Source organism: Ostrea edulis, chromosome 7 (genome assembly GCF_947568905.1).
Source record: "Ostrea edulis chromosome 7, xbOstEdul1.1, whole genome shotgun sequence".
NCBI lineage: Eukaryota > Metazoa > Mollusca > Bivalvia > Ostreida > Ostreidae > Ostrea > Ostrea edulis.
The window spans coordinates 49,204,197-49,224,060 of record NC_079170.1 but is presented as its reverse complement, the minus strand read 5'-3'; the positions used below and the strand labels follow the sequence as shown (position 1 = coordinate 49,224,060).

Genomic DNA, 19,864 nt, shown 5'->3' with positions numbered 1-19,864 from the left:
TATGACGTCCCGCTCGAGAATATTTCACTCACATGCAATCGGTGTATCGCTCATGGGTTTGAGGGCAGTGTTAGTTCAGGGGTACGTATATACCCTTAAAATGTTGCACGTGGTCTAGATCCATTTGACTTGTAATTCTACTGTACATTTGAAGGATAGGTTATGAGATTGATCACTGTTCGTTATCTTCACCTTTCAGCTACGAACTGTTTTCATGAATATGTTGTATATAGATGTCTCATTCAGGCGAGTTTCGTGAAAATTGATGACTATGCATGCCGAATTCTTTAAGTGGTTATTGAGCTTTTCATTATAACCCCTTTCCTTTTCAGAATTATCGGAACACTACTTGTAAAAAAGAAGAATATAGACGAATCTTCCGCATTTATGAAGCAAATAATTCATACTCTATGCTTAGATGTTAAAATTGTTCCGTACATCGTTGGATTCGATCACGTATGATATTGAAACTCCACCTGTGGATGCACAGACCTGTAACTGTGGCTTTCAGTGCCGATCGTACTACATGTACATGTACATCAATGCAGTTTGAGGTATGCATGTAGTCTGGATCATCCCGAAGTTTGTGTATACAACGTTTGTGGAGAGTCAGGCGTAAACACAAACGTCGGGATGATCCAGACTAGTTGAGGTAGTGTAGGTACTCCCGGGCTCAATAAGCGTGGATAGCGGCGATGTCGTAATTATGACTTTCGGTGTCATTGCTTTAAATGCATAGCTAAGCATAGGCGTTTGTTTAAGTCCATAGTTGTCCCGACCACAGACGGCTTTATCACAAGCACGCTAGGATTATCTTACGCTGATGGGCGATTTTACAACGTCTCAGTCACTCAATCCTGAACTATTCGGTTGGTTGGTTGTATATTTGTTTAACGTCCCACTCGAGAATTTTTCATTCATATGGAGACGTCACAATTGCCGGTGAAGGGCTGCATTTAGGCCTATGTTCGGCGTTTACGGTCTTTGAGCAGGGATTTGCCAGGGAGGGATGTTTTTCGTGCCACACCTGCTGTGACACGGAGCCTCGGGTTGTTTTTTTTCGGTCTCTTTTGAAGGACCACCCCATTTTAGTCGTCTCTTTCGACAAGCAAGGAGTACTGGAGACCTATTCTAGCCAGGATTCCAATTGAACTATATAGCTAAATCAAATGAAGATAACATGCTGTTCTGGTTCATGACATCTATTTCATACCTTCATGGGATAATTCTCAAATCCAAGGAGTTCTTGAATGACTTAAATTTGGATTTCACACAAAGTTCCTTGATTTTTTCGGTTCTAAAGAGAAGCAAATGAATCCATGTTTGTAACAAAAATAAGATGGGCTATTAAGTCTCAACGAGCTAGAAAATCACTGTGATTGCAGTCTTCTTCGATCATCAGAAGGAATACGCTAGTATTGAGGAGGCTGCATAGAAGCCTTGTATGCAATAAATGTGAATTATTTCCTTACTTTGTACAAGAGTACTGAGGACCTATTCTAACCCGGATCCCCTTTGGACCAGTTACATGTGGGTATCGACAGCAGTTCACATAAAGCAATTCACTATCACCTCTGACTGAAAGCTGTTGTAATGTATCAAAGAGCTAGACAATATATATTCTGATAAGAAAATAAAATCCATTCAGTTCCACATATTACATATATGTGTTTCTTTGATTTTATTATCCAGAGCAAGTGACATCGGCTCGACATCTTCTACTGCATACATCGAAATTTGTATGTGACGGACATTTAACCGCAGTTGCATTCCCTCCGTCACATCTGTAGTATGCATCACACGGTCTGTGAGGATATTGGTAGTTGCCGTCGGATTTTCCAGAGCAGTCAGGGAGTAAACCGATACCGTGATGGGACTCTGGGATAGCAAACATATGTGTACATTTACCGTTATATGGGAAAGTAATTGTACCCCATTCTGTGTCCATTGGACACCTTCCATCCTCGATCAATCTTTCTTGTAGACATCGGACGTAATTTGGACCTCGCTTGACGGGATGTTCGTTGAGTCCGTCAGGTAATCCTGCACAGCTGAAGTGATTTCCCTCGCAGTGTCCCATATCAAATCGGTGGAAGTACAACTGCACCCAGTATTGGCCTTGAAGTACATGTAATATTATCTTTTAAGTGGACGTCTGCTTGGAATGTTGGAGTTATATATTAAATTAAAGTTATGAAAACTCGTTATAAAATTTCATCCCTAAAAATGATAGTACAAATGCTTTTGATTTTTTTAAAATTTAGAGTTTTATTTTTATATGTGCAAAAAATAAAGAGTCTTTAGTTTAGAGTCATAAATGCATACATGTATTTTGCACATTAAATTCCATTAATTATGTTTTTGCGAATTCCAAACCGTTATAAATGATTATTAATGAACTGTACGCCAGTAGTACTCACAATAGTCCTTGACCTGCGGACGGGAACCACATGTGACCTTTGTGAAATTTTCACATCTTTGTGTGACCTCTGAGAATTGTTCCGGATACGGACATTCTGCCAAATTATATGGAAATATGTTAAGCAATCTGAAGTTAGGATTACAGTATAACTGACATCCGAATTCAATAGAATGATTTCCAGCTTTGCAAGTTCTACTTTGCGATTCAAACACAGCTCCGCGGGGACATTTGATAGCAGTGGCCACACCCCTTTGGCAACGATAATAAGCATCGCATTTTCTTCCGATTCCAAAATAATTTCCTTGCCCCATGACCCCTTCCGCCGTGATTGAAGCGTCGTAATTAAAGCGATAATTCCCGTCTGCTTTTCCTTCGCAACTTGAAAGGTATCCGCCATCTTTCTGAGGAATTTCGAAAAGGTTAGTACATTTGCCGTTGTAGAGGGTCTTGTATGTATCCCAAAAGGTGTCATCTTCACACATCCCTATGTTCATCAAGCGTTCGTTAAAGCAATTGATGTACGATTTTGAACCTTGGCTTCCTCGGTGATACCCGTCAGTTTTCCCACTACAACTAGGATACTGCCATTTGCATGTAGATGAAATGTTTAGCTGCCGTCTATAATCACCTGCGTAAAAACAAATTGAAGTTTAACGTATTGTCTATAGAATATTTATTATTGTAATAAATCACAACATAGTTAATTTGATCTAAATTGAATTTTGAAATTACTGTTATAGTCAGAACCTATACATGATGCTACAATATAACATAAGAAAGCAGCAATCGATATACTTGCGTTTGTATTGTCTTTAAAAGAAATGAAGCCTCTATATTTTCGAGAAGAAATATTTCTATACAAGAAATACATGTATACACGTTGATTTATATATGATAATTTATCTTGATGGATTATTAAGTCATGCAAGAACATGTCGAGAGAGAAATGTCAACAACATTTTGCGCAATACATACATGTACAGTCTATTGCAATTGACATTTACTTGTTGCTTTACACAAATAAAGGAGTGTACGATAAAATAAATGCAATCAAACTTCAAATTTAATTAACGAGAATAGTAAACAATACCGACAATATATTTCCTAAACGTATGTGTAAGTATTGTTTTGCGTTAACAACCATTTTTGAAAAAATACAAACATAGATTTTGTAATAAGTGTGAATCCTTTATGTCCATGGAAAACGATTGTTAAAAATCACGAAGAGTTTAAAATGAAAACAATAAATTCGTTATAAAAGGTGATTTTTACGTTCATTTTTAATTCAAAGGGAATAGGAATTTACTTCGTTATATCCGTAAACTCGTTATATCCGTGTTCGTTATAGACGCAGATTTTTATATAGAATATATACTACTCAAAATTTGATAAGGATCATAGATATTTTTCTGTTTAAAACATTAATAACTGCATAACTGGCAATATTGTGTCCAAGTGAAATCAAAAACGTCTTCAACAAATTTCATGCCATGGGAAATGCGTTTCTCATCACAGTTTATGCTTTTGCTACCATTGCACGATTTTCGCTTAGCGTTGGTGTCTGATTCTTTCTAAAATTTCAAACTCACTTGAGTGTTTACACTACGTTTATCAAGACAATGCCCCTCAACGTGTAAGGCGTCGCCTGACGACAGAACAACTGGGCAGATGTATTGGAATGCTTGACGCTGGCTATTCACAACGTGACGTTGCAAATGCACTAAACGCCAGCCAGAGTGTTGTAAACAGGGCCTGGAACCGACAGCAAACTTTTGGTACAGCAGCACACCGACATGGAGGTGGTCGTCAGAGGTCGACAACCCAACGCCAATACCATTTTGTGGCTCTTCAGGCTCGACGCCTTCCCTTCTGGACAGCAACCAGCCTACGTAACGAGCTCCTGAACGCCTCGGGGGTGAATGTGTCCACTCAGACAATACGGAATCGGCTTCACAATGCAGGTATTAACTCGAGAAGGGGCATGTGTTCAAGTCCCTCTGACTGTTCGACACCGGCGGGAGCGATTGGACTGGGCTGAAGATCATGTCACTTGGACACAGAACGATTGGGTTCAAGTTCTGTTCCCCGATGAGTCCAGGTATTGTTTGGACTTTACAGACAGGAGGCACCGAGTTTGGCGACGACAACGTGATCGTTTCCATGATGCCAACATCAGTGAACATGACTGTTATGGTGGTGGTTCCATCATGGTCTCGGGTGGAATCAGCAGGGATGGAAGAACAGATCTTTATGTCCTGGAGAGAGGAACAATGACGGGGGTGCGGTACCGGGATGAGATCCTCGATGTTTACGTCAGACCCTACGCTGGTGTTGTTGGCCCTGAGTTCATTCTGATGGATGATAACGCTTGTCCTCATCGCGCCAGGGTGGTGGAGCAGTACCTTCAGCAGGAGACAATTGTCCGTATGGACTGGCCAGTGCGCTCACTGGACTTGAACCCGATTGAGCATGTATGGAACATGCTGCAGGTTGCCCTTTCACGCCGTAGAGCACAACCCACGACTTTGGCAGAGCTCGGAAACGCCCTCGTGGAAGAGTGGAACAACCTTCCCATTGGAAACATCCGGGTGCTTATTGACAGCATGGCTCGACGTTGTCAAGCTGTCATTGATGCAAGGGGAGGCCATACCCGGTATTGACACTTCATCGACTAAGTGTAATGATGGACTATCCCCCAAAACTGTGTAATTCTTTCTCTGGTTTGCTGTTAACTTTTTGTAATGAAATGCCTTTTGGTGTTGTTATCAGATTTCAAGCATTCTGTATTGATAAAAGTTCATGCCATTCATGAATTTTTATTCATAACCTGAGTAAACACGTTTCTGAATCAAATTTATGTCTTTTGTTATGTTAGTGATACATTACACACATATAACCTAGTGATCCTTATCAAATTTTGAGTAGTATATTATGATTAAAACGAAGATACTAAACATACAGTTCTAGTAAACTCCTAGGCCATTGATTCGTGTATGTGTGTAGCAGTCAGACGGATTCGATCGCCGGTGGCCAGATAACTCAGTTGGTAGAACACCTGGCTGGAGATTCAGGGGACACGGGTTTGAATCCCGGTCTGGTCCGTTGCATTTTCCTCATTCTTGTTACATTTGGTGCTGTTGACCAGTCCTGGTGAAAGTCCTGCCAGGGGCAAAAATATCTGAGTTTTGTGTTTTCGGTGGCGAAGCCAATTTAAGGAGGGGGAACGTAGCAGTCAGATGTGTTCGATTGCCGGTGAGCGGATAGCTCAGTTGGTAGAGCACCTAACTAGAGACTCGAGGGGTCCGGTTCAAACGTTGCATTCCAACACCCCTTCCTGTTACATGCGTTATGCTATTGTAATGTAGTGAACATGTAATAGATAAACTTACACTTATCCTTCAGTACTTTTCTCGCTCCACAGCAAACCGCGGTGAAGTTCTCACACTGAAGTGTCTGTGTGGAGAAGACATCTGGATATCGACATTCCTGTAAATGTTGTTCTGAGTGGATTGGAATATCGGTGTATGTCACGGAGCAGTTGTAGTATAACTGACATTCGTCCGGATGTGGGAATATCAAAGAAGGCTGTAGCCGACATATTTCCTCCACCTTTGTTGCTAAAAGCATATATAGTGTACGTAGTTTAATATCGTGCTGTGTTGACTACTGGTTGATAAAAAGTTTAATTCTGGTTTAAATGATCATTTGGCGGATCATTGCAAAAAGTCCATACATAATTTCGACTTCCTGCAATCGTTATTATATCAGTAAAGCTTTTACATGTTTTATATCTATCATACATGAAACTGAGGACTTGTCTGCATCATGAAAGGTCATGGTGAGAACAAAACGAAAGACTTTCAATAATCATAATGGAATAGTAGGGTGTTTCGACTTTATTTTTAAATATCAAAAAAGATCTTACCGGTTAACCCTATTAACTTCACCAGCGATAGAGCCAAAGTCAGATGTTCTTTGTATAAGGTCTCTGAAATTGTTCTTAACTTTGGGGAAAATTCCATTAATTTGACCAGGTTCAGCTGTAATTCCATACTCACAGTCATGTTGTTTGCTCCTTGACAAGGCTCTGTAGTTTTTATTGATAGTCCACGCGCTCTATCAATAAGAGAAAATATCATAAAGAAAGCCAAACATCGTAGAGCAATGAATTTCTCCATGTCTGCACTACCTGCCAGTGGAATTCTTAAGCTTTTAAGAATGTTCTTATCTTATATATTCCGTACCTTAAATGTGGACCATTGCAGTATTGTCAACATTCCTTATCTTCTCTTATCAAAACTGTTGCAGCCTGCACTTGTTCTATCTTAATCTATCACAAGAATACACATTTTTATTCGTAAGAACTCATACGAAAAAGTCTATGGAATTGCATGCATTTCACATAATTCAAAATTTGGCCCAATCGGATCTAATTCACTATATGTTATAATCATGAATTACATATGTAACTAGTGTTTTATTTGATGGTGAAATAGATTTTAATATCAAAGGCAACCTTAAATTAACAGATATTGATACGAGGGTGAGTCAATAAGTAACCATTTTATCCCATTTCCGATTGTTTCAATACATGGTTTATACCTGGATACAAAATTGCACGCGTATCGAGTCATTCTTTAATAATATATTGAATGTCAAACATGGCTAGTGGTGCAATGGCATGCTTTTCATCTAAAGTTGAGTACCTTGCTATAATTCGGTACTTGTATTTAAAAAGTAAAACAGGCAGGGAAATACACAACGATTTAGCCGATGTATATGGGTCATATGCACCATCTTATGCTCAGGTTGAATTCTGGGTAGGGAAATTGAAACGCGGTAGAACGTCTTTAGAAGATGAGGCCAGGTCTGGACGCTCACTGGATGCCACCGACGAAGAAATGTGTAAGAAAGTTCGGGATCTGGTAATCTCTGATACGCGAAGCTAAATCTAGAAGATAGATCTAAATTCATTGCATATCAATAATTACATATTCATATATTTAACTGCACTGAATTAAGGGGGCACAACTCGTGCCCATGGGAATTACAACAGACTGTCGGAAGAACTCAGCACCAAAAACTACGAACATACTGTCAATGAGAAACTCCAGCATCTTTTTAATATCAACTTCAGAGTACTTATGGATAGAATCAGAGTGGTGTTTAAAGGGAAAGGCAATCCAAAAGATTTTTACATGATATATGATAGGATTAATCACATGATAAAGATTTGTCATACAATTCTGTTGATATATGGCCTAGATATGCTTCAGTACTAATTTGAAAACGTCAAAAATTGAAATTCCCACGATATGTAGAGGCTGCCATGATGTGTAACTCTTTTGTATTCAAGACCATAAAAATCAATAATTTTGACGTCACACCGTCTGTTCCGGTTTTGATGAGATTCTAAGATCACCCACAGGTGCTTGGGTTCAGCCCCCTTCCATAAAGTCGAAAATAAGTCCTTTAAAATACCCTTACTGGTTATTACATGTATATTAAACTTATGGGCACGAATTGTGCTCCTTTGTTAGCTGACCTGTTTTTATATTCATATGAAGCAGAATTTATTCAAAAACTACTACGTGAGAAGAAAAAATCTCTCGCTGTGACCTTCAATTCGACTTTTAGATATATCGATGACGTTTTGTCTATTAAGAATGATAGCTTTCATTCATATGTCGATTTGATATATCCCTGTGAGCTCGAAATAAAGGACACCACAGAGTCGTCCACTTCTGCTTCATACTTAGATATTTTATTGAAAGTAGACATTAACGGCAAACTGACAAATCAACTGTATGACAAACGGGATGATTTCAGCTTCTCCATCGTCAACTTCCCACATTTATGTAGCAATATTCCATTATCACCTGCATATGGTGTTTATATATCTCAACTGATTCGATATGCTTGTTCTGGGTATAGTCAGTTTTTTAAATCGAGGTAAGCTACTGACAAACAAGTTGATGGTACAGGGATTTCAACAGTCTCGATTGAAGTCAGCATTTCGCAAATTCTATGGTCGTTATAACGATCTAGTTTGTCAATACAACCTCGCATTGGGTCAAATGCTGTCTGACGTGTTTCATACCGATTATTAAGCCGTTCTTGTCACACTGATTTGACTGCGGATAACTCCGTTTACCTGATCAGGATATGGGGCTCACGGCGGGTGTGACCGGTCAACAGGGGATACTTACTCCTCCTAGACACCTGATCTCACCTCTGGTGTGTCCAGGGGTCCGTGTTTGCCCAACTATCTATTTTGTATTGCTTGTAGGAGTTATGAGATTGATCACTGTTCGTTATCTTCACCTTGCATAATAACCAGTGGCCTAGGGTATTTTTTTTAAAAGGGCTTATTTTGAATTATTTTGGACTTTATGGGTATGCAAGACGTTGTTGACATGCATTAGAAATATTTTCAACAAAAAATTAATTAAATCAACTTATCAACTCATGTACATTGTAGCTTATTCGGGGGTGGGGTGTTGAACCCAAACACCTGCGAGATCATCGAAGATGTGCATGTTGTAAATCTTAACGAATAAATAGGTTGAGGCCTTCCTGGCAAGCAGTTAATTACACTAATGAGAAGGGGAAATGTGAAAAAAGGTGATTTTTCGAAATTCCCGACTCAACCAAGTCATTTGAAAGGAAAAGACTACGTAAACTGTGGATCCACCATTTGCGTAATGACAAGTTGAGGTTCGAGACATTTGTATGAAGAACGTGTACCGTCTGCCTGATCTGCGACTCGACTAAGCGTCTTTTCTCAATTTCTTCATGCGAAAGAATGGGCTCAAATCTATACGGCTCGAAACTTAACTGTTCGTGACTTGTCATGTTTACATTGCTGCTGTTGAAATAAACCGGAATAGACAGTGTGACGTCATAAATTAAACTCCAATAGCCACTCTCTTAGCGGCGGGTAATTTAAAATACATGATAGATTAATATTGATTTAATTGTTAAGCTAGAATTTTTATAGTTAAAGACTGTCAGTTACGATATCAGTAAGTGATACTTTATTCATAAAAGAAACTATGTGGTTAGTGTTGCCTTTCCCTTTAACAACGTATTTCTTGAATGCTGATCACTAGATACTAATATTTCCTTTTTCAATTTTTGTTGAAGAAGCAACTGTCTCTGGTGTCAAAAAATCTAGTATTTATCACGAGAAATGGTCGTGTAAAGTGTTGCAAAGTAATACGTTTTGATGTTGACTAAAAAGTCTTAAGGATCTTTTAGTATACACATTTGATTTACACCACTTCTGGCACATGTTGTGGCACAATTCTTCACAAAGTGAGGGGCGAAGATATGGGCTTAGTAGACCATTTACTGGATTCAGCAATGTATCCTTGTTTATAAGGGGTTTTTTTTTAAGTTTCAGGATCCAGTATAGGTACGGGAACTCACATGCATATTCATTCGTCCAATTTTCATTTTTGAAAAGGCTGTTGGAGTATAAGTACAATTATCAATACCAAAGGTGAAATTAATGCCAAGTTCGTTTAAAATACAGTCGTTATAATGACCAAAGACAATGTTGTTACAAGCTTTGTCAGCTGGAACGAAAATATATTCCTCATTTATCACTTCTTTTACTAAACACAGAATGATAGATGGTACGCTCTTTTGTTTTAATTGTCCAATACATGATTTTAATACTCCTCTTATACTTTTTATCCATTCTGACAAGGTATCAAGTTAATTCTTCTTTTTCATACTTAGCCCATCGTCTGGCATAATCTTCCACATAACTCATAATAGGGATAAAAATTATGTCGCAAATTGAAAAACCAGGCGCTTTCTGAATTTAAGACCTTTCAAAATAAGTGATTTCAGGTACTCATTTTCGACTACATGTATATCAACATCACCAGTAATGACACGTCCAACTTCGTTGAAAGAATACGAAGAACAAGAACACGTAGGTGGATTATGTATCAGATGGTCTATAAGTGAGTAATCAAAAAGTTTGGATGCAATATAGTAGAAGTATATTTGTAGGAAATACTGGGAGTATACTTGAACTAGAAATATGTTGTATGCTGCCAGGGATACAAGACTGAACTGTTGACGACATTTATTACCTTTTTAGTAATTTTACGAAACTGACGGCACGATTCGAAATTATTATCATTCATAAATCGCGGTGGTTTAAAGAGCCTGTCATGTTCCATAACCTTATACATAGAGTCTGGTGGTTACGGTGCTCGCTTTGCAACAGAGAGGCCCGAGTTCGATTCTTAGTCCCCGGCGACACATTAAACTATTGGTTGTGACTGTTCCTTCACCAAGCGCCTGGGATTAAATGTGATAGTCATGGGGCTATCTGATAATATATTTGCAGCGAAGGACCCGCACTATGGCTATCGTTGGTATGATACAACCGAAAGCACCAATCATGGGGATCGGAATAAAACGGTAAACTGTAATTCAAAAATAATTCCTAAAATAAGGAAAATAAACACAATATATTCCAGAAATAACTCCGTTTACCTGATCAGGACATAGGGCTCACGGCGGGTGTGACCGGTCGACAGGGGATGCTTACTTCTTCTAGGCACCTGATCCTACTGGTGTGTCCAGGGGTCCGTGTTTGCCAAACTGTTTATTTTGTATTGGTTATAGGAGTTACGAGATTGATCACTGTTTGTTATCTTCACCTTCCATAAGGTTAAAGTAAAGTAAGCACATCTACGGACAGCGGTTAAAGACATTTTACCAGCATATTCTGAAGTAATTTTTGTTTAGTAGGGCCGATCATGAGTCAAAATTTCACCGACAGCTGGTGACATCTCTACATGAGTAAAAAACAAGTAAGTGATATTTAATCTTTCTTCTGTACAGAACAAAAAAAACAAGATGTGTTTCAGTTTGTAAAGCAAATGCCCCCGATGCCAATTCCAAAGATGGCCAATGTCACAAGGACAAATATTTTGGTACCAATAGAAAGATCTAGTCACAACACACAGTATTTCACTCATGTGAAATATCAAAGCTCTAATATTTACAATTTAGAAGTTATAACCAATGTCAATTTTTTTTAAAGTAGGTCAAACTCAAAGGTCAAGGTCACAGTTTCAAAAATATTGGTACCCACGGAAATGTCTTGTCACAAAGAATACTCATGTGAAATATCAAAACTCTAGCACTTACTGTTCAAAAGTTATTAAAGTGTATCATAGTATGACAGAATTACAGGACAAAAACAATATGCACCCCCACCCCCAACCCCCCTCCCTATCTTCAATCTCGGGGGGCGTAAAAAGAGTCTTATAGTACATTTTCAAAACATGTTTATTAGGTCATGAATTATTGTAATCTCACATCATTATAATATTCAAATTGTTTTCAATACTGAGGTAAAATATGGTTAATGTTATGTACAGGTATTATACAGAAAATAAATTATTCAATTAAAAGCATAATCTTGACATGATCACCTGAAGTTACAAAGTATCACATTGTCTTGACTTGAATGTTTCTAGGGTAAAAACCGATGTAAGCTTCTCTACACATTCTGCAAGTCTTCTGTCGAGTTCTGAATGCATTCATCTATACACACAGCATCCCTTGTATTTTCGTGATCCAATAGAAAATCTTGTCAAAAGAGACCTCTGTGCCACTCCTTAAGAACATGATTTTTAATTAATAGGGCGTTACACTGAACACAAGTTCCTGTAAGTCGGATGATTTTTCCTGGCAAGATTTCAAAATCCTCAGTGTCTAGCACCAAATGGACCAATGTTTTACACTGATAGCAATATGCATCCACGTTTCGAGTTACTCTAAAATAAATGGTATATTGTTAGTGGTGGCCTATAATATCCATGATCCCATGCAACATTTAATAGGAAAATTGTCAGATATGAAATAATGATTAAATCTGAATAACCACCAGTTAGCAACTTTTCAGTCTAATAAAAAGGATTTTACAAACATATTCCCTGTACATAAGTTACTTGTGAGTAAAGTCAATTACTATTAACATGATTAACTGGTCAAAATGCAATCTGCTTTACTCATAACACAACTGAAGTAGTGGCGGATCTATATTAGGAGTGGAAGAGTGAATTTAGCAAGCATGTACATGTACATGGTCATAAAAATCAACCATGCCACTTATTCTTTGACAAAGAAATTCATTACTGTGCAGGTACATATATGCCTATCAATACATTTGACATCAAGTGATTGAAATTTGCCAGTCAAAGGTTCAGAGGCGACACTCTTATCTTAGGTTATCATATATATATACATGTACAGCGTGGCGAGAATTCCATCGTCATCGAAAGCAAGTTTAATGACTTGCCTAGATGGTCGAGCGATCTAGTGCGCTGGTTACATGGTGCTAGGAGATTGAAGTACACCTGCGGTACCCGTCAACCTGCGCAGATCCCAAACCCTGTGCATCGAAATATCTTAAAGACCTAATTGTCACCAAGACAATATTTGTTATGTCTGTTTATATAAAACTCACCTCTAAAAAGTCCATGTTCCTCTTGTTAAATCCAGATACATGTTGACATCGTTCCAGATGATATATAAACACAATCACGTAAATATATTGACAGCATTGTAAACATAAGTAACAGACGCAGCTTGCAAATAATGACGTTATCTTTACCAGCGTTTTTCTCATTATGACGTCAAAATACATAAGGGCCCTTTTTGCATGGGACGGCTCATATATATATATATATCTCTGTGTGTGTGTGTGTGTGTGTGTGTGTGTGTGTGTGTGTGTGTGTGCAGCGTGGCGATAATTCCATCGTCATCGAAAGCAAGTTTAATGACTTGTCTAGATGGTCGAGCGATCTAGCGCGCTGGTTACATGGTGCTACGAGATTTGGTTCCGCAAGTCGTGAGTTCAACCCCGGGTAGGGGCGGAAGTGGGTATCCAAATAAAGTGAAATTATCTGTGTTTTATATTAAATATTTCTTCGCTTAGGACAGTTATGTTCATTTAAGAGTATGGCATGTCAAACGTTGCAATATTTGATCTTTTCCATTTGTATTGTATAATTTTCCATTTGTATTCTATATGTTCCATTTGCATCAAACAAATATTGTTAATTGCCATCTTTCTTTGATAAAAGCGTCACTCATGTAGAAGTGGAAACGAATAATAATTCAATAGCCAATTTGATGATCTTATTCAAACAAATTATGCTTGATATGGCCAGAATATGCATACCAGTGATTGATATAAACAAAAGTTACGCTTTTATTACATCAATCGTACGTAATCGTTGTGTACAATGCCAGTCTACGATATAATGTATACATTGTGTACCCACCATACGTCATAAAATGTGAAAGAGTTCAGCAAAGGGAAATAACTTTTGGGTAACTCGGAACTTGCGTATTGAAATACACCTCAAAGATGCAAAATACTTAGCTTCAAACCTTAACAGTTCTTCCAATGTGACGGATCTTCATGTTCTGACAAATTACTTAAAGCATCACACCCCACAGCATTGTGTTGAGGAAATCTCCTCCCTGACAACAGTTGTCAATGAGAAGTGATCTTTAATTATAAACTATGTTGTTATTTCATCTATAACGCCTACATGTAGATACGATTCTATTGAGAATTCTACCAAGGGGCAGATCATCATCTTCTGAAGCCTGATCAACCTCACAACTCCTATAAGGAATACAAAATAGAAAGTTGGGCAAACACGCACCCCTGGATATATCAGAGTTGGCATGGGATAAGGTTCCCAAGAGGAGTAAGCATCCCTTGTCAACTGGTCACAGACCAATATTAATACCGATATAATATTTATCGTATTTTTTATTTCACGTAAGAACACAGACAAGCACGGCTATCGGTAATGACGCTTCTGGAATTAGAATCAGCTGTTTTGTTGTATTAGAATCGTCTCAAAACCAAAGTGATAGAAAGAGCGAATGAGATAAACAGAACATCTATGGTTGAGCAATTCAATATTTGCTCTATCCAAGTCGTTGAAATGGTGATTTATTCGCTCGACAAGCCTCACGAATAGATATACCAGTTCAATTCGTTGGATTGAGCGACACAATCTGTTCACATTGACTATGAATGGATTATGAACTAGCTTAAAGCACGCGATTGAGAGAGCGTAATGATTGGGGGGGGGGGGGGGGGGGAGGGGAATAGAACAACTATTACAAAGATCTCGCAAGATTGTAAACTTACGTGGATTATCATCCTAATCTTGCAGTCTCCTACCTCCAAAATACAGTGCACCTTGCAATGTTGATAAAAGGCAGGGTGAGACGAAATGTGACGCCATATCTATGTCTTGACATACGCCACAATAACAACTGTGACAGAGGCTAGGAGTTCCTTTTATGCAACAAAATAGAAGCAATGTAAACAAATGGTGTTTTATTAAATGAATATAAATATAGAAATGAACATCACTTTTGAGCTGTTCATGGTCAATATGAACGGATTTGGATTTGAGGCATAACTATATTTACGTGGAAAAACTAAATAAATTTATAACGGTAAATCTGTGATTGGGTTTTTGTTTTTGTTTTATGAATTAGAACTAGTTTTACAACCTAAATACAATGTACATTTATTTCCCTATGTAAGCGTGTCCGCCTTCAGCCTAGGTATACGTGTGTGAACAATGGTTAATAGTACCTTAACATTCACGGATTTTTCTTACGGATTCTTACGTATTCCACAAATCCATAAAGGTACACGGAATGTTACGATTTAGACATGGATACCGACGAGTGATTTACGAATGCTTGTGATTGACTACGAGTCGGAGATCCGTAAGGACTCGTAAGAAAAATCCGTGAGTGTGAAGGTGGTATAATGCGCACGGGATTTGTGGTTTTTTTCTCTCTATCTTTCTCACATACATGTCCGCATTCAGCCTAAGTATATGTGTGTGAAAAATGGCGAAAGTGCATGGGATTTGTGGGGTTTTTTCTCTCTATCTTTTTCACGTACATGCATTATATAATCTAGAAGAATAAAGTTTTGTTTACATTTGAGTGTCTCGCATGCATGCATTTAAAAAAAAGGTATATATGTATATTTCCATTATATGAATAGCCAATAAATATGATGTAGGCTATGGAAAGGACTAAAATGTACATTTTATAAGTTAATCATTACGAGCAAGTTGTCAGTGTGTGTTAGGCGTAAGCATGTATACTCATTTAAAAGTGTTGGCGTTTAGATTATGATTTTTCCGTTTATTTGCAATAATAATCTGTTAGAATTTAAAGAAAAATAACTTCAGTACAAGTAAGTCAGATGAGTTGTTTTGACTAAATATTTCCATTTCTTGTTACGTTGTCATGACTGTAACATAAACAACGTATAATTAATCATGGAGTATAGCGCTGAAAGCGATACAGGCTCAGTTTTGTTGTCCGTTGGGTCACGTCAGACATTAGTGTAGATGACTCCAGTTATGAAGAAGTTTCTATAATAAGGACAATAAATCAGAATATATAGAAACACGGTCGCCAGTGTACACTGGACAGTCATTTGAGTGACATTACGGACGAGGATTTCTACTTCTAGTCGCATCAACTCCATAGCGTAAATGTAAAGTTCCTTGAAGATGTTGGTCCTTCTCATGAACTTGACTCCTTACATGAGGGGGTGGCCCTCTCCCCCTCTCTTCCCCTGAATAGTGATGAATTGCATATTTCATTTGGGTACTAAAGCGTATTGCATGCCAGTTTATGATACATATAGATATAACAGGCTAACGCGATATTGCAAATGTATTCTTCATATTCTGTATTTGTTAATTGTTTCCTTTATCTGTTAAAACACAATGGGTACGGCATCGAATACGTATAGCCGTTGATGCAGATTAGATGTGAAAAAGGAAACACGAAGGAGTTATAAGAAAGGAAGTATAAGAACCTCCCCACTAAATCCCCCATCCTCTCATCCTGTCCGCCCCCTCTTATATCATGTATACTGTTACTTTCTGCTGATATTACCTCTTATCAGTTTTGGGGAAATAGCAAAAGTTATAGATATGTATGGAACAGAAAGCAGATCGAGTACAGGACAGCCTGACCCCAACTGGACCCCGACAAACGACATGCGTATCTTTGATGGGAATTAACCAATTACCCGATATCCAAATATACAGAGACATATAATCATGTCTATGATATGTACTGGTCAGATGACAATGCATCGGTAATTTTTTTTAAATATTTGATGACAATGGCAACAATTTTGATAAAATTTCCGTTATTTGAAAAAACACCACAAAACACACACACACACACACACACACACACACGTGATTCTACAGCATAAAATATGCATATATGTAAATACAAAATATTGCAAACATTTTGAATTATGTCAGAGGAAAAGTACGATTGTGTACGGTGCCGACGAAGATCTACATATAGTACTAAATAGTGATGCTTTTAAAAGTACGCTTAAAATATTAGTAATCAATTATCACTACATGTAAAATCATGCAAGAAAATGTACTCTATTGATTGAATATTGTTTAATGTCCCTCTCGAGAATTTTTCACTCATATGGAAACTACTTTGTAAAAAGGGATTCTATTATGTACGGTACATACTCAGTACACAAAGACCTGCAGGATAACCGCATTACGACATGCAGGTATTTTATACAGGACAGGCACGTACATGTATGTAGCATAATTTTTCAACAGGGGGAGGGGAAACCGGAAAAAATCCCTACACCATTGTCTAAATTTCTTGGCGAGCAAATAAAAATAAATAAATGGATAAATGAATAGATAAACCAAAAACATAAAAAACTTCTTTAGGACAACCAGCACTTAAATTCTCCAAACTCGGGGTGGGGATGCGGGAGTAACGTGCAACCTTTAAAAAATTCCGAAAATAAATTTTAAATTCAGGGATGTGACATGTATTAGCGCCGACTCATAAATAATCCCAAACTTCGACTTCTTAAAAAGGGGGAGGGGGTTGCGCACCTTTCAATACATGTACACAAGTTCAATTCATAACTTCGACTTTACATTTTTGTATTTCAATACTATTATAAAATATGGGAGGGGTCACCAAATATATCTTTTAACATTAAAAGGTGTTGAGAAAAATTGGGGGATGGCAACACCCCCTCCCCCTATTCTACGTGCCTGCAGGAAACACGTTTTATGTTCTATGGTTGAACACCCCAGGTACCGTGAAACCTCACAGGCATTACTCTCTAATGTGATTTCTCACTAGACGTTGCCCAGTGTCTGATCGGAAACTTCTTCAGTCCGATGAGAAAACGGCTTGAATGTGAGACACATCAGCGAAAAAAGCGTCGGTGCCGGTGGTGTAGTTTTCTATGCGTGATCGAGGCGAGACAGTGTACGCATTATTTTTATAATATAAATAGAAAAAATTCAGTAACAATTAATTTAGATCATATAACGCTGTAAATATATGGTACACTGTTTTACCAATATATTCACCGTCGCAAACCACGCCTAATGTACATACGTACGGTACTCCCGGACTTAGTAAGCATGACTAGCGCGGATGCAATGTACATGTATTTGGCTTATTGTATTATAAACGAACTAAGCTATTGACGCATTTATGATATACTGAACAATATTATATTAGAATTTGGAGAGTAAAGGTATTTAATTTCTATAGGCATATGGTTGTATGTATTGTAGGTTTATAAATATTGCATGTATATTTGAACTTGTACTGCTAGTTTTCATGATATCATTACGTACATGACGTAAATATTGTGATAGTTTATTGAACAATTTTTCTATTTCAAGGGAAGAAAAGGATGAAAAACTCATTTCAGCGATTTATGAGTTATTGTGTTGCCATGGCAACCATAACATCAGATCATACTACATAATTCAAAACTTAGTGTAGCAGTTTACTGGTCAATTTGTATTTTCATGTGAAGGAAGGAATGAAAAATCAACAACAAAAATGTACCGGAAAAAAACCAACACCATATTTTTGTCATTCATGGACTCATTTAGTTGCCATGGTAACTGTAAAAATTCGTTACACTGCATAATTAGAAACTTATTTTTTCATTTTGAAATTTTTATGAGTTATATTCCAAAAATATGCGTAGAGAAAGTTTTAATTTTCATTAAAAAATTTCTTCAAGTTTTAAGGAACATTTTACAATAATTACAGGTAGTCTACTATAACTTATGCGCATCTTGTACTTCAATGTTTATGTACATGTATACTTATATTTACAATAAATGACACTTAATTTCATGAATGCATGTAATACATGTATATGAATACAACTATTCCTAAAATTTATTTAAATGATGGCTGATAAACATTCAATTTGTGTGTTTTAGGTGACGAAACTGGTGGAAAAAAACCCACATTTTTGGGGATTTGTGGGGTGTTTTTGTTGTCATGGCAACCGTTACACCACATTTTAGTGCATAATTAAAATCTTCAAGATTTTTCCTTTCAGAATATGCATAGGTTATATTACGAAAATGTGACTAGAAAATGCTTTAATTTCAATTTGAAATATTTGTATCTGCTTTGAAGGAAAACTCGAAAACTTCTGGTAGTTAAAGGGTTAAACTATTTAAGGTGGAGCTTATATATATGTATTTGATTTGTATATATATTTCTTATGGCAAGACCTTTCATCCATACTATATGATCTTTGACCTGGTGGCCTTGAACATCTCTAGAACTGCAAGGTATGTTATTCATTTGGTATTGAGGAATCCTCATGCTATGTACATGTGATTCAAGTTCGCTTATATCGTGACCATTCGGTACTAGGTTATAACCACAATATGGGGTCAAAATGTTCATGGGAATAAAGATTTAATTTTTTTAAAATCTCAACAGCAGTGCCATGGTGACTTAGGTGAGCGATGTGACCCCTGACAAAACACTACACTAAGTCGAGGTCCCGTGCTTGTAGGTATACGCGGAGTAATTTTATTCACTTTTGTTTCTGAGCAGTTTAACTATACGCGGGTATCCCATTTTCTGACAGGGCATTATAATCAGTCAGTTTATCGCCTTTGATGATAGCATATATATATGTATATAATTATCGTAGTGTGTATATATTGTTTCAATCTAGTTAGATCCACACACACACACACACACACACACTCTCTCTCTCTCTCTCTCTCTCTCTCTCTCTCTCTCTCTCTCTCTGATTTTTATTGCCTGTCTACGTGTGATTATCCACGAAATCGCGCTAGCTCTATTTCGCGGCACTGTTGACATTGTTGGGTAATATAGAATGCGTTCTAGTTGGTTATATATTTATTTTTAATTTAATATGATAAATAACGCTTACCTACATGTATATTAATCGATGGTTTATTTTAGGAGTTTATTTAGAGTTTGTCTCTTTAAATACAAATGCAAATATTTATTGGCACGAACACAACATTAATAGGCAAAGGCCCA

At 37.4% G+C, this 19,864-nt stretch overlaps 3 protein-coding genes across 3 annotated transcripts in view; 1 reads left to right on the top strand and 2 right to left on the bottom strand.

Moving 5' to 3' along the window:
• Positions 1-583: 583 nt before the first annotated feature.
• Positions 584-19,864, top strand: part of LOC125654605 (phytanoyl-CoA dioxygenase, peroxisomal-like) — a 29,658-nt gene continuing 10,377 nt past the window's right edge. Inside the window, exon 1 of the mRNA XM_056144615.1 lies at positions 584-652. The gene's annotated coding sequence lies outside the window, so the exon portion shown is untranslated. The remainder of the gene's footprint in view (positions 653-19,864) is intronic.
• Positions 1,654-6,618, bottom strand: LOC130048213 (uncharacterized). Its single transcript, XM_056144613.1, has 4 exons — positions 6,348-6,618; positions 5,812-6,039; positions 2,421-3,050; positions 1,654-2,118 (listed from the first exon to the last, which is right to left on the bottom strand). Exons 1-4 carry the CDS (start codon positions 6,598-6,600, stop codon positions 1,685-1,687), a joined length of 1,545 nt encoding a protein of 514 aa, XP_056000588.1. The 5' UTR covers positions 6,601-6,618; the 3' UTR covers positions 1,654-1,684.
• The window catches only part of LOC125653380 (uncharacterized), a 41,360-nt gene continuing 33,632 nt past the window's right edge, over positions 12,137-19,864 (bottom strand). Inside the window, exon 3 of the mRNA XM_056144614.1 lies at positions 12,137-12,231. The gene's annotated coding sequence lies outside the window, so the exon portion shown is untranslated. The remainder of the gene's footprint in view (positions 12,232-19,864) is intronic.

Bases quoted from the DNA above. Each gene is read 5' to 3' on its own strand.
- LOC130048213 (XM_056144613.1), bottom strand. From the start codon at position 6,600: ATGGAGAAATTCATTGCTCTACGATGTTTGGCTTTCTTTATGATATTT. The intron at 3,051-5,811 runs GTAAGTTTATCT...GTTTTTACGCAG, and splicing joins AAAAGTACTGAAGGATAAGT to GTGATTATAGACGGCAGCTA. The intron at 2,119-2,420 runs GTGAGTACTACT...ATGTACTTCAAG, and splicing joins TCCGCAGGTCAAGGACTATT to GCCAATACTGGGTGCAGTTG.